At 36.4% G+C, this 14735-nt stretch overlaps 1 protein-coding gene across 1 annotated transcript; it reads left to right on the forward strand.

The window, feature by feature from the left end:
- Window positions 1-13606: 13606 nt before the first annotated feature.
- Window positions 13607-14290, forward strand: LOC134655165 (uncharacterized; the record flags this gene model as incomplete). The annotated part of the gene is made up of 1 exon (XM_063510621.1): window positions 13607-14290. A coding segment is annotated over one exon (516 nt), but the record flags the coding sequence as incomplete, so codon positions are not given.
- Window positions 14291-14735: the final 445 nt, after the last annotated feature.

Genomic DNA, 14735 nt, shown 5'->3' on the forward strand with positions numbered 1-14735 from the left:
TAGGCCCGGGCCTAGGGCCAGATAGTTGGGGCGGCAGTATATACTTATGATGGGTGCTGAGAAAGGGGCGGCTAGTGCTTACTACAGGGCCTGGGGCCTAGGGCGGCAAATACTGTAAATCCACCATTCTGATTAGTATGGACAACTAACGTACTTACTATATAGGCTATAACGTTACACTATGTTTCAATCTAATTCGGACCGCGAACGCGAACTTAGTAATCCGAAGTTTCTGTATCTCCGTCTCTCAGTTTTGCATTATTGGAATGACAGTGATGGAGAATTGGAGATACGGAAACTTTGAATTTCGAAGTTTGCGATAGAGATAGACCCCCTGTAGCGGAGCCGGATTTACGACATGTAATCGCCATAAATTATACGTAACAGGCAGAGTCTGTGCGGAAAGAGAAGAGTCGTAGAATGTATTGGACCCCATACATTTCACGACTCTTCTCTTTCCGCACTGACTCTATAGGTATGTTAAATGTATCAAACAATCCTTTCTTAGTGGAGCTCTACAGGTAATGATAATTAATAAAAGCTACCCCATGTCCTTCCCCGGGCCATTTCATCAAAATTATTTCAGCGGTCTAAAACATTATTTTGGACAATAAGAAAACCTAAGGATTTGCCCTGATTTAAACGAGAACATATGGGCTCAAAGATTTGTGAAAAATTAAAAATGTAAGTACATAAAATACATGGATTCAGATAAAGTTACCATTAACCTCCAGGCTATGATCACTTTTCTTTCTTTTTCATCTACCTATTTAGTAGCTAACTTTGTTTAATTTTCTTGTTCAAGCTCGCCTCGGTTTTAAGCTAGGTTGCAAGGGGCGACTGAAAAAGTTAGCTCGGAAATTGCATCGTCTTTATCTTTTAGGTTAGGTTAGGTAGATAGTGGAATGTGTGGTATTTGCACTGCCGTGGCACATATAGTTAGGCAAAAACATTCTGGTTAAAGACATTTATTTACTCAAAAGAAACGTTACATTTCACTTAATGAGTAGGTAGTTTACAATGTAAACAAGTACATTGCACTATGAAACTTAGGTAAGTACCTATATAATGTTTCACCACACAAGCCCGTAAACGTAAAGGTTCTTCAAAAATGAGTTCACATTTAGTCCACGAGAATGACCAAGTAATTTGATGCAAACTTTGAGTTGTTTTCCTAAGTTGGCCGGCCGAATAGACTTTTGAATGATAGTTGCACTCGCAACGCTCGAGATTCTACTTTTGCAATGTTTCGCTTGCTCAGGTATCAATATTAGCAAGAGGAGTTAAACAACAACTTTGCCTTCTTGTAAAACAAATAACTATTGTACCATTATTGCGTAACCCATGTTATATGGTACGGCCAAGAAATTTAATTTCTTGGCCATAGGTAGGTACATAAGTATCATCATAATATATGAAGTCCCTGATGACGACTTTCATATTGATTGTCACTGTGACACGGTACAAAATGGTACTGAAAGTTCTTTGACAGTAAGTTATTTAGGCTGATGACCCGCGATAAAACAATGGAAACAGTTTCAGTTATAAATTAAGCACCGATCATTAATAAAGGCCCGATGTAATCAGTGACCCCACTAATCATAATTTCATACCCTTCCTTACCAGCGATAAATATTTGTTTGTATTCATATTTTATATGTTGGCAAGTGATAGTACGGTGATTTGTGGTTCGTTATTTTATTTCTAGGTACTTAAGTAAGCACTAGTTGGTAGGTATTACGTATTTATACGTAATAATTAGAATATAAATACCTACCTATGCACTCTAATAAACTAGAGTGCATTATAGCTAGTTACGTACCTAATATATGTAAATGGTTCAGCCCTATAGGAGTGCCTAGGGCAGCGCAAAACTAGTTCAACCCAAGTATGGAGTGGATTTTCTTTCGGCTAGGTAATTTATATTCGTAAACAGTCTTACTTTCTTGAACGACATCTACAACTACAACAAAACACTACCTACTTTACGAGAAGGTGCCTACTAGTAGGCTAGTAGGTATAAGAGAACAGTAGGATTAGGTGGTGAAGTGCTAACCACTTTATTATAATCACTAACTAGGTATATGCTGACGTAATGATTGTAGTAAAGTAATGCTCCAAAATGAGTCTTGGACCCTGGCCCCCGACACTTTGCTGTCATGACTTGAGTTTTCGCGCCAATGAAGTTGAACTTGACGAAAAGGTTTATATTCGAATGCATCAATTGTATAGGTACTAAAGGCCGTACCAGACTACCGCACCGCACACCGCGACCTTGGTGCGCTGCACCCATAAGTGAGAGCAAGAAAGAGATATTTCTATCTCGCAGTAAGGTCGCACATCGCTACGCATAACAGAATTAATCCCATGGGTCTCATAAAGCGTTCAACAGATAAATTGTTTGATTTGCTACAAACATTGTAGCTGTAGGGAAGATCATCACCTCTTAGGATTGTTTAAGACAAGGATTTAGGTAGCTGCTAATAACGTAGGTAGTAGGTATCTATGTAAGAAAACAATAAAATGTACGGTTGCTCTCAAAAACACTTTTAGAGTAAAAGAGTATTTTAGTTATTTAGCCCATCTACGCTTGATCTACCTACGCTTTCACATAAGAAATAAATGGATAGGTATTGATTATAGCGCCACCTACGCGGTCTTTACGGAAACAATTAAAATCATAAAAGAAAGATGAGCGTAAGTTGTCTTCTCGAAAGTTCTGTATATAGCGGCTAGATGGCGCACAAAGATACATAAAAAAATAAAATCCTCAATTTAATAAGAATATCTGAGCGTTGTATACAGTCGTTAGTAATAATATGTAATTTAATTAATACGATATTGTGTAAATTAATACATTATTGTTCCGTGAAAGCAAAGCGCTATACTTTAGTTAGACCATTCTGTAATTAATGTTGCTATATGTATTGTAATGGCTATGGTAATGGTCAATTAGTTCACTGTTTCGTCGCAAGGTGGCAGTTAAAACCATCTAACGGTCCCCGCCATTGCTGACTTGCGTGTAACGAAACCACATTGAATTTTTAAAATTCGTATGTTTTTTTTAATAACATTTAAATACCTATATACTGAAGAAACAATACTAATTTCATTCGTAATAAATGCTGTTGCTGATTCTTGACTTATCAAATCGACTTATGTATTGCTTTTGTAGTGATATTATGTCTCAAAAAACTTGTATCCAAGCTAAAATTTAAAAAGATTGTCTGGCTTTGGCACGGCCAAATGTCAAGTGTCAAAATAACTTCGCGATGCCAAATATTGTTGTTTTACATCGTTATTAGCTTTATTTCCGCTAAATGCGTTGAGATGAAGCTTTCTGCGATCCGCGATTTAAAAATGGGACCCCTAAGTGGCGAAATATCTTTTCGCGAGTGCTAGCAATGCGTGTAATCTTCAGAGCTTTAGAATGTCAAATTTGTTTTTAGTGTTTTGTGTTAATTTTTTGGCAAAATCTCATGTAAAATAAGCTTTTGTGAACCTGAAAAAAGTGCTGTGTTGTTTAAGTGATGTGTGATATCGCTGCATGGTGTTAAATTCGAGAAAATAGCGTTAGAAAGTGAAGTGAGTAAGGTTAGTTTTTGTTCCCGCTATTCCCCTGTTTTGGGGTCGAATCCTCAGTTCCTGTCGGCGGCTCGGTGAGTTTTAGACCGTAAGTTATCTACTGAAGGGCATCCAAACTCCATGTATAACCAAATACTACAATAAAAGCTTCTTTTATCATAACAAGCTTGGTAACTTCTAGGTTTTGGTTGTTCATAGAGCCAAGGCAAAGAAATTTCGGTAAACGTGTTAGTTTTTGTATATTATTCTTTTGTTTTATTACGATTTCGTATTTTTGACCAAGTTTATTTGGAATCAATTACATTTTTTTTCTTTAAAAGGTTTAAAAACTCTTTTAGAAGACTGTTTCATGCAGTAATTTGTTTTATCTTTTGGCTTTTTTCTGACATTTCAGTAAATCAATTGATAAACGTGAATTTTTGCTCTCTTGGTCAATCTTAACTAGTATTAATTTTATTTTAAGTTTAGAATAAGTTCTCGTCAAACGATACCATACAGAGTTGATAGTAATTCGCAGATTTCAGTACCAGTGACACATATAGGGAATATTGAACAACACTTTGAATACATCCTCGGCATAGGATATTGCCGATTGCCTCAAGGAGCTTCGATGTATGCAAGAAATTACATTTTAGAATCTTGTACATTGTGGATAATGCCTCTATCACTTTTTCTGTGATAATTAGTCTAAGTTATAACTAAGAATACTCTACATGGGGTACCTATGAAAATACCATGTGAGAATCCTCAACAGAGGGTTAATTGAGTATCAGCCAAAGAAATTTCATGCACCAGGTTCAATTCCAGGCAAATAAATGTATCCGGCAATTTCCTTAAATATTCGTATGAATTTATCATCATCATCAAATATATGGTTTATAGACACGGTTGGATACTGCACCTGTTTGTCCCATGGACAAGAATAAAAACCCTTAAATGTCTGTCTGTCGGTATGTATGTTGGTAAGTTTGTATGTATGTCAAAAGAATCTCATATTTAAAATAATCTGGGCATATTAACATAACATGTTCTTGATAGTGCTAGCATTGCTAAGCCTACAAGCACCCCGTCTGTCATCATACTGTCAGCGAATGCTTTAACAGTTATATATAAACCCTATATTCCTTTCTGTCTGTCCAACCATTGCTTATAAAGCCATCTGCTGTTTATATGTATGCCTAAAATATTACGCATTTCTAAGGTCACATGGGTATTTGAAATAGATGTAGGAAGTATAGAATAATTTTATAATGATCCCTACATGCCTGTCTGTCTGTACCTATACACCATAAACATAGACAAAGCTATGTTTTTAATATGTATGTGTGCTGATTTTAATAATTAATAATAAGTAGATATAGGTAATAATGGACCCTAAATTCCTTCTGTCTGGGTGTATGTATGTTTGTAAGAACCCTTAAAACCCGTCTGTCTACAGTAAAATGATCATCACAAACATTAGTGTGGTGCAATCTGTCTGTCTATCCCTGCTAATATTATAAATGCCGAAGTAACTCTGTCCGTCTGTCTGTTACCTCTTCATGCTTAAACCCCTGAACCAATGTAGATTAAATTTGGTATGAAGATAGTTTGAGGCTTGAGTATCAGAGTGTGTACTAATACACACTACATAAATAAAATTAAGTCCTCTTAGGTATAAACGTCAGTTGAGAAAAGTGAATTACTGAAGTGCTTATGTCACCATCTCTCTGCACAGCTGATTCTGATTCCATCTGTCTGTCTGTATGTATGTATGTTTGTAAGTATTGTATGTATGTCTAAAGTTGGTATGTAACTGTCATTACTTGTATACCTACCTACTGATATTTGCAATGGTAACTAAGGAACTAACAAGTTGTAAACAACATTGATAACATAAAAATAACAGCTTGAATGTTAAATCTTGTTTACACTCATCTGGCAAGTGAAATCTGCAATCTTTAAAATATTAATTATATGCAGACAATATGTTTGTAAATAAAATAATGCCCGAGTGGCAATACCATGATACCAAAAGTTATACAATCAAGACACTTATTCTGAGATTGTTTCGGTTCATAAATGTTGAATCTAATTTCATCTCGAAAGCAAGCGATACTAAGTATGTATGTATGTTTAGTTCATATATAAGCTAGAATAAGTTAATGATTTCCAAGAGGGCAAATAAAAATAATAGTTATGATATACATACATTTTCTGAAGTATTCAAAGTACAACTAATTTTCAGAAGTGGGATGATAAATCTGAAAAGTAAATTGATTGACATTAATCTTATTTTATTTTGAAATAGTTTTAGTATGTCACTAACACTTTCACTGAAATAATATCTGCCTTTCAACATGGATACTCTTCTAGATTTTACTAGATTTGTTTTTATTTTTATTCAATGTGCCATTACATACTTTTTTGTTTTATTTTTTGTTAATTTCTCAAGAAAAAAATGTAATAATAAACTTATCTGAAACATAGCTGTAAGAAATAAGTTTTGAAAAAAGTGTTGTTTTAGTTTTATTTCAATAAAAAAGATGTTGTTGATTTATTTATCCTACAACCCTTACCTTACCCTGGAACACAAATAAATGTTTCTAAGCGTTTTGTGTATTCATTTCATAAGGATATGTCTAAGTACCACCACTCTTTAAACACATTTCTAAATAGAGTTGCGGTAATTAGACTACACAGATATTTTTGAGACCCACCACACTACCCTGACCCACTCCTTGGTATCAAAAAAGGTAAAAAATGTGGAGTTTCCATGTCTAAAAAGACCATGTAGACTTCACTGTATTAAAAAGGTAACCTGGTAATATGGTGGTATTAATAATCTGGTTTTTCTTCAGTGCCTGCCCAGTTTATACCCGGAAGGACCGGAGCTGGCCTGCTCATCCTCAACGGCTTCACCTTTTACATGAAGAACCACCAGGCCCATGGGAAGAAGCAGTGGTACTGTTCTTCAAGAGATGTCCACGGCTGCAGAGCTGACGTCATCACCTACAAAGGCTATGACGGCCGAGATTATATCTCCATCTTCAGAGGCAAACATATCCACGACCCTCCCCGGTTGAGGCAATGTCATGACGGTAGATTTATTCGAGAGAAAGACCTCTTTGCTAGACAATCACTTAAATAATTGTTTATTGACATTGTATTGAGTATTTTTATCATGTGATGTACTTATTGTTTGTAAAGTTCTTAAGCGTTCTGCTGTAGGGACCTGCTAGATTTTAGAGTAAATTTTGTGGAAATATTTAAAATACAGTATTCTGATAAGTGTTGTGTTTTATTCACTTCTTAATAAAATTTTGATTTTGTATCTTTATTAGTAACTTATTTTTCTCCTAGTACCTATATCTGCAACAGTCTTATTTATGAATTAGTTTCTAACATATAAATATTGGTCTTCCATTGACACTACAAACATACTATTCATAAAACTTGTTACATTGTGATAAGGTCTTTTATACAATTTTCTGAGTGTTCGTAACTAGAACATAATGCTAAACGCAGTACGCGTCAATGGTAGACCAAGACCTAATGCCGCAGTGCACGCTCGTCGAGACAACCCGACGACGAGTGTGTACACAACTACTTTCTTGTGTCGCCTTTTCCCAATTACGTTCGGTTTTCTGTCGAGACTCGGCGAGTGTGAACAGCCGCTATAAGATAACCGGAGGTAATAAGGTAATCGGTTGCTAAAACGTGTAACCTTTCAGACATCTACTACCTCCCCTCCCACCGCACCGGCAGCATGGTCCTCATCTTCAAAGACAACAAGTACTGGATCAACAACCGCTACCAGAACACCATCAACTGGACCTGCAGAGACCGCAAGCGCCTCGGCTGCAGCTCCTGCATACAGACCACCGTCGAAGGCCGATATCTTAAGCATAAGGGTTTTCATAACCATGCGGATAATTATACTAAGTATAACTTTAACGATTGATCACTGAGAAAAACAGTCTTTGGCAGTCGTGGTTGGTTTAAAAGCGTAAAGACACTTTCATCCCGAACATCAAAATTCGAAGATTAGATATCACCATTTCTATCGCTCCTCATGTATTGAAGGCCAGAAGCACAACGGCTAAATATTATTAAAATGTAAAATAACTTGTTAATCAATAATCTTACTCAGAACTTTCCTTTTTTAATAAAAGCTGCTTCATGCATACTTTTGTAACAAATAAGTCAAATAACTTGTGCCAACCATGGGGTGTCCAAACTATTGAAGTGTTGACCCGAGGGCCACACCGTACCTAAAATAAATGTTATCTTTCTCCCGCCTAGCTTGGGCCGTAATTTAGATACCCCTGAATAAGACTAAAAATAATTTACTTCTACATTTAGGTAGGTACTTACTCAAAGGCCCGTATCTGTATATAAAATGATGTAAAGATTCGATGAAAGGACTAGAAATCATACCTATAATCATACTATAGAATATAGAATTTATTTAATCTCGTTGAAAGACGATTATTTTTAATACTTTGGTATTGTACATAATCCTTTCCTAGTTGCATTTATTAAAGGAAATATTACGTTTCCTGTATTTAATTAGGTCATAAGGGTACATGTATTCAGCATTCCTTTTGTGATAAGATTAAAATTTCGTATAAATTATATACTGCCCCAGCACACATAAGGGCTCATTTAGACGGTGCGAGAACTCGCATGCGAGTTTCATTACATTGCGTCATTTGATCGGTCGGCTGAATTGATGTAACCTCAATGGTCCGCAATGTAACTAAAATCGTATACGATTTGCGCGCCGTCTAAATGAGCCCTAACATTTATTTAGGATCAATACGGATACGGTTAAGTGTGGCTGGCTGACATTTGCCAATAAACTCAAGTAGCAAATGTATGAACTCGTAATGAACACTAATCAACGGTAAATAACCGCGAAAATCGAAGTTCGCAAGTTGCGGCCATCTGTCTCTGTCACGCTTATTACGCCTTCATTGGAGTAAAAGAGAAATATCCCCGCAATTTGTGAATTTCGGTTTTCGCGACAGCCCCCCAGGCCCCAATGTGATAGCCAGCCACACTTACCCGTATTGACCATCCCATAATCTAGCGCTAAAATTATAAATTCATACTCGTGTTTCAATGGCTGTTATGCTAAGTGGTGGGGCAGCATAGTATAATTAAATATACCCGCATTCATATAATATATTTAATTATTTGGTGATATATCAAGCATTGTTTGTATATAGGAGTTAAACGCAACATTTGCTCCCACCTTTTAATAGATCTTAAGAACTACATAAATTTATATAGAATAACATTGTGCTCTCTCTAGTATAGCATATAACTGCGTATCATTCGTTTTCCCAAACTAAAGATCGTTACTATCTTCAAAACCAACATAGCGGCATTTTATTTTCCAAAACGACCGACAGGCGGCGCTACCTATTCCTGGATCATTCACACTAATCACATTGCCTTACACGGTTTCAAAAGATTGCCATTCAAAATTATGTCGTATCTTACTAGAGATTAAACTTAATTTTTTAAAAGTTTTAGAACGGTAAAATCGCCGATCCATAGTTGCCGCTTTGCTCTTACATATACGGACTCATGCGCATCGAGATTCGTAATCATTGCAATTTGACATTAATTCTCAAAGAAATAGGTTTACTTTTTAAACGACTGTATATTTTATATTCCTAAATCGTAAGTTGTATACTTGTTCTGGTACTTTTTATGAAAAGAGTACTTAACTTTGTGCCAATTGGTATAGTCTCTTGCCAGTACGGAAATGATTTCTAACACCCTAGTTTTAAGGTCCTATTTTGAATGAAATGTGTATAAATATCCTAGTCACATACTGTTCTCACGATAAAATTGTGCTTAACTATTTATTAGACCGTGATATACTTACCAATCTACGTATTTACATAGATCTAAAATAATTAGTTTAATTTAATTTAGAAACTAGATCCATGCTCATATTGTTGTATTTTGTGTAGTCTGATTGGTTTTTATAAATCTACTATGAAATTGCCTGTGTTTTATTTCATTTTTACACACTAAAAACGTCTATTTTAGGACAAAGCAAGCAAATATGTGTCACATGTTATCAGTATGTTTACCTACCATATGTGAAACTAGAAGCTTTAAACTTGGTAGACACGAAACACTTACAATCTTTTAGCTCGTAGGTACTTATATCTTCGAATAAAAAATATTTTAGAGATAAATATAGGCTACCTACATTTACCTAATGTTTTTTTAACGACTGTTTATTATAAAGGAAGAGTTTCTATTACCTACATTCGAAATAAACCGTATTCGGATAATAGTTTCTCAAAAATTTTACTTATTTGCTGTGAATACATACGTGTATATTTAAACTTGCAAATGTAACGTGTACGAAGTGTATTGTATGTACTCGGACTTGGTCAAATGACCTTGCTCGGGGCATTGCCGCAAGATTTCGTCCATAGCAAAACCTTACTAAATTGCCACTAGCGTAACATAAATGTTCAAATGACACTGAGGCTCACACGAATATCAGACTTTTTGAGTCGGCACGGTCGCAAAGCCTTGGGTACCACTATCGAAGTCATAAAGGTTCATACGCCATTGAGACTCCTACGAAGATAAGACTGTTTGGCCCGGAAAGGGCCTGTTTGGTAGCAAAGCCTGGGATTTCTGCTTGAAAGGCGTATTAGGGTCGCGTTTGTGTTAGTTATCTTTCGACTGAGGCATCCTTCGCTCTCTTTGACGTACTTGAGATTATCCAAAGAGATAAGCGCCAACAACTCATGTTGTGTCATGTTGTACTCATGTACAATGGCGGCTCTGTAGGTACGAGTTTGTATAAAAAAACAGGCTCTATGTAGTATGTAGTAGGTCTATGTATATTTCTTAATAGTTCCTAAGCGTACCAGTTGTTTAAAGTGATCTGACCAAAACTTAATTGCTAAGAGAATAAGGCGCGCGCAGGCCTTTTTGAACACCTCATCCGCTTTAAGAGGGGGTGTAATTTAATGCTGAGAAATTAGAATAGCTCGACGGAAGCTAGGGACTTAGCACGGGTTTTACCTCAATTAGGTACTCTGAAAATATACTTCTTTTTGAAATTTAGCTGGTGACATCCTTTGGCTATATATATTACTAGCTATTTTATACTAAAATACACACACCTACAATATGCCTATGCACAATTAAAAATAAATGAAAATTAGGCATGTTGTCGTGATTTTTTCCTAACAAGCCAATTTAAACTCTGTCCTTGCGAAGATATTCTAGTTTCCGTGTTAATTTTTTCATGACAATTAACCGTGATTAAAACGTATATTAATTAAATATAAAAACTAAAATTTTACTGTTTGTCTGCACATTTTAATAAAGGTTTAATAATATATACTTAATTTGATTTAATTGAGGATTTTAATAGCTACCAGTCATCGGTACACAAAATGCATAAAACAAAAACATATATATAAATTATAAATTTAGACGAGTTTGTCTAAGTACATAAAATCAAGAAGGCGTTAGAGTGCGCGTTCAGATATCTAATTTTGAGCACCTCGGCCGCTCCGATATATTGAATGGCGAATACAAACATTGACGTATAATATCTAAGGACGGGCTAATGGGGCACTAAACATCGTACTAGTTCAGCGGTGCTACCCACGAATTCCAGCTAATCGTGCAGTCTAACGCGACTAGTTGCGACCAATAGCGCGCGTAATGCGAACTCGTCAACCAACCGCGCGCGTGATGCGAACTCATCAACCAATCGCGTTGTAGCGATTTCACACCGCTGTACTGGCCCCTGTCATGCCTCATTATTATTGCCCGTAAAGCCAGTCCCTAGATATCTATGTCAATGAATACAAACTACAAGCTTAGGATGCGGCCAACTACATTAGCGTACCGTACGCTTGTTCGCAGTTTGGTAAAAAAAAAAACAAATAATCCAACACTGTCCTCATTTCAGTAAACTTCATCCAGACCACCATCGGGCGCACTCTCGCCATGTACGGGCACTACGCGTACTTCCGCCAGTGCGTGCTCAAGAGCGGCGTGCGCTGGACGTGCAACAACCACACCTCCAAGCGCTGCAAGGCTTATCTTATCTTATCTGATGATGGGCGCGTCATCAAGCACGTGGACACACACACGCACGGCCCGGTGTCGTATTATAGGTGTAGTGATGGGACATATTCGAAAATTATCACGAAACCTTCAAAATTATTAAAAGATTCTAATGTCAAAGAAGCTTTTCAGTGAATGGTCAGTTATAGTAAAGACTTTGTAGAATGGTTTTCTGAGATGGAGTGATAATATTTCATGGAATAAGAATTTGGTGGCAGTTAGGTGAGAGTAGGATTAAAAATATGCACATAGGTTTAATTATGGATTATTATACATGTTTTTTCTTTATTTATTACCTTCATTTTACTGATACATATATACCTATGCCATATACATTTTAAGATAGGTTCATATATTTTACATATTACTTTCAGCTAATTTGTAATCTTCATAAAAAGTCACTGTAAGTGGATTATTATATTATTGTAACAAAGTCGACTTTCATTATTATTGTTGTTGTTGTTTTTCTTCATAATACAAAATAGTTTTAGAAACTGCTGGGACGGAAAAGAAAGATTTGACAAAGGACGCTCACTAGAGAAAGGAAGCATTTTGTCTTCAAGTACCTATGGAAATAGAAGTCGACACCGTAAATAAAAAAGAATAGAAATCATCACCTTCTCTTCAGAATTCTATACTAAAAAGCAAGCGAATGTTGAAATGCTTCCTTACATCCTGATAGGTACTAACATGTCTAATTTTTCTAGTTCTCCTCGTAAAAGGCCGCACTGGAAAAGACCTGCTGATGCTAAACGGGTACACATACTACCAGCACAAGATCCTCAGGGACGGCTTCCGCTGGAGCTGCACCCAGATGGGCTCCCGGTCTTGCCGAGGGTTCCTCCACGTGACCAACGAGATGCTGGTCATCAGGGCCCATACAGAGCACACGCATCCACCTTCCACTTACTTCTTGGAGAAGATTAAGCAACAGTATGCTAGAGAAATTGATGTAAGTTGTTTTTTCAGTTGGGATCAAATCAACCAAGTGACCGTAGCGCCTACATCTTTCACATCTTATTTATCATGGTTTTTGAGATAAGATTGTAGCGTCATTTGCATTTTAACTGACTGGCTAGAAGCAGAAGTTTCCCATTAAGTTATAAGTCGTTTTATGGAACCCATCATCAGAAGTTGACTTACTTAATTTAATTTTAATAGTAGCCCCTTTTCACCCTGGACAATTGTCATAATTCAAAATAACATGATAGTTTTGAAAAGCTCCTACATTATTTTGTATTTTTGTTTTAGCTCAAGAAAAGCTCATCCGACGAGGACGAAACTTCCTTATCTTCGCTGAAGATCGCAAGCATACAGGGCCGCGTCGGGTTTTAGCCCACATTGCCATAGGCTTTGTTATAATCATGTTTTAAGAGGACTGAACTAGCCAGAGCATCTGATTTATACAACCTTGCTGAGAGTCGACCGTCGTTCTTGAGTGACGACCATTTATGGGAAGAAGCAGTGAGATAAGACCCCTGGTAAAATAGAGCGAGGATAACAATGACGATATTGTTGTCTTTAGCGTTTTGTACTTGTCTGACGTTTCTTCTGCCTCTTCGTAGTTACACGAGGTGAAGAACAAACGCTGCACAGATGGTGCATTGATGGTGGTAATTGTTATGTCAGCAAGATTGTATGAAGCGGATGTTCTGGTCTACAGTCCTCCGTGCTTATATTCTGTGGATGATGATGTCTCGAATAATAAGGATCATAATAATAAACTCTTATTAACCTTTAGTTATACAATAAGAACAGATTTTATTTTTATCATGGTATGAAATTGTAGATATTTTAAAAATTAAGTGCATCTTTACTAGTTTACATATTAAAATACAATCATGCTTTGCTTACCATTATTGTTTCACCTTCCTTTAGTATAAAGTTAAATAAGATAGAAAATATAGGTATGTAACATCTCATCGTATTGGTTTATATATTCAGTGGTGGTATTTCTTTCACAGTCGAATTTTACCTTCGTCCCAACGGCCGGATCAACTTGCGCCTCAACGACTTCACGTTTTACAAGCACCTGAAGGCCAGAACCAACGCTCACCGCTGGAGCTGCACCGCCTACGGCTCCAAGTGGAAGTGCAAGGCTCACCTCGTCATTACCGACAAACTTGAAGTTCTCAAAGCTAATGTCACACACAGCCACCCTCCGAGCAAGAAGAAACCCACTTCTAAGAAAAGCGACGAAATACGCAAACTAGAATTCATGAAACAAGTTGAACTGCAGAAGATTGCCAAGCCTAAGAGAGAGAAGAAAGAGAAACAGCCTAGCATTCGCGTAAAGAATTTTGATAACCCAGAAATGCAGCTTAACCCTATGGATAACCCTGAATATGATGATCTCGGTTTCCGCGTGGAGCCACCGATGTCATCGTTGCAAGATTATTTGATAGCTCACAGTGTTTTCGCTGATTACTAGTTTATAAGTTTTTCTGACTATCTTACTATGACGTTTTTACATCACAATATGCTTATTCCTAGTAGTAGATTAGATTATATTGCAAATTCGGTTACCTAGTTGGTTGAATGCATCTTTATCACTGCCTACGAGATTTTAGCTGCTGATAATTCACTTATATCAAATCTATTAGACTTAATGAATCGGTGCGATTGATCAAATTAAATACATACAGTAAATGTTCATGTAATTACGATGCTTTCAGCCAAATATTTTATCACTCATCAATGTATACCATTAGAATTAGAATATCATTAACCTATAAAGATATCCTTTTGGCGTAGATGAAACTAATTTTATACCACTATTAGACTCGCGTATTCAAGCAATTTATACATATATAGAATGTGCCTTTGTCAAAATAAATTAAGTGTCTTTAAGCTGCGTAGCTATAAACCGTGTTTAGAAGTTAATTTTGTCTACCAGGAAAGTGTGATATTTTTTTGCATTTATTGACGAGTCCAGTATTATGATGTGATTAGAAATTATGTGTTTTAATCTAATCTTATACATGTAGTTTTAGCGTGTAAGTTCTCTGTCGTGATTATTATCACAGTATCTCGGATTTTAGATC

Source organism: Cydia amplana, chromosome 2 (assembly GCF_948474715.1).
Source record: "Cydia amplana chromosome 2, ilCydAmpl1.1, whole genome shotgun sequence".
NCBI classification, from domain to species: Eukaryota; Metazoa; Arthropoda; class Insecta; order Lepidoptera; family Tortricidae; genus Cydia; species Cydia amplana.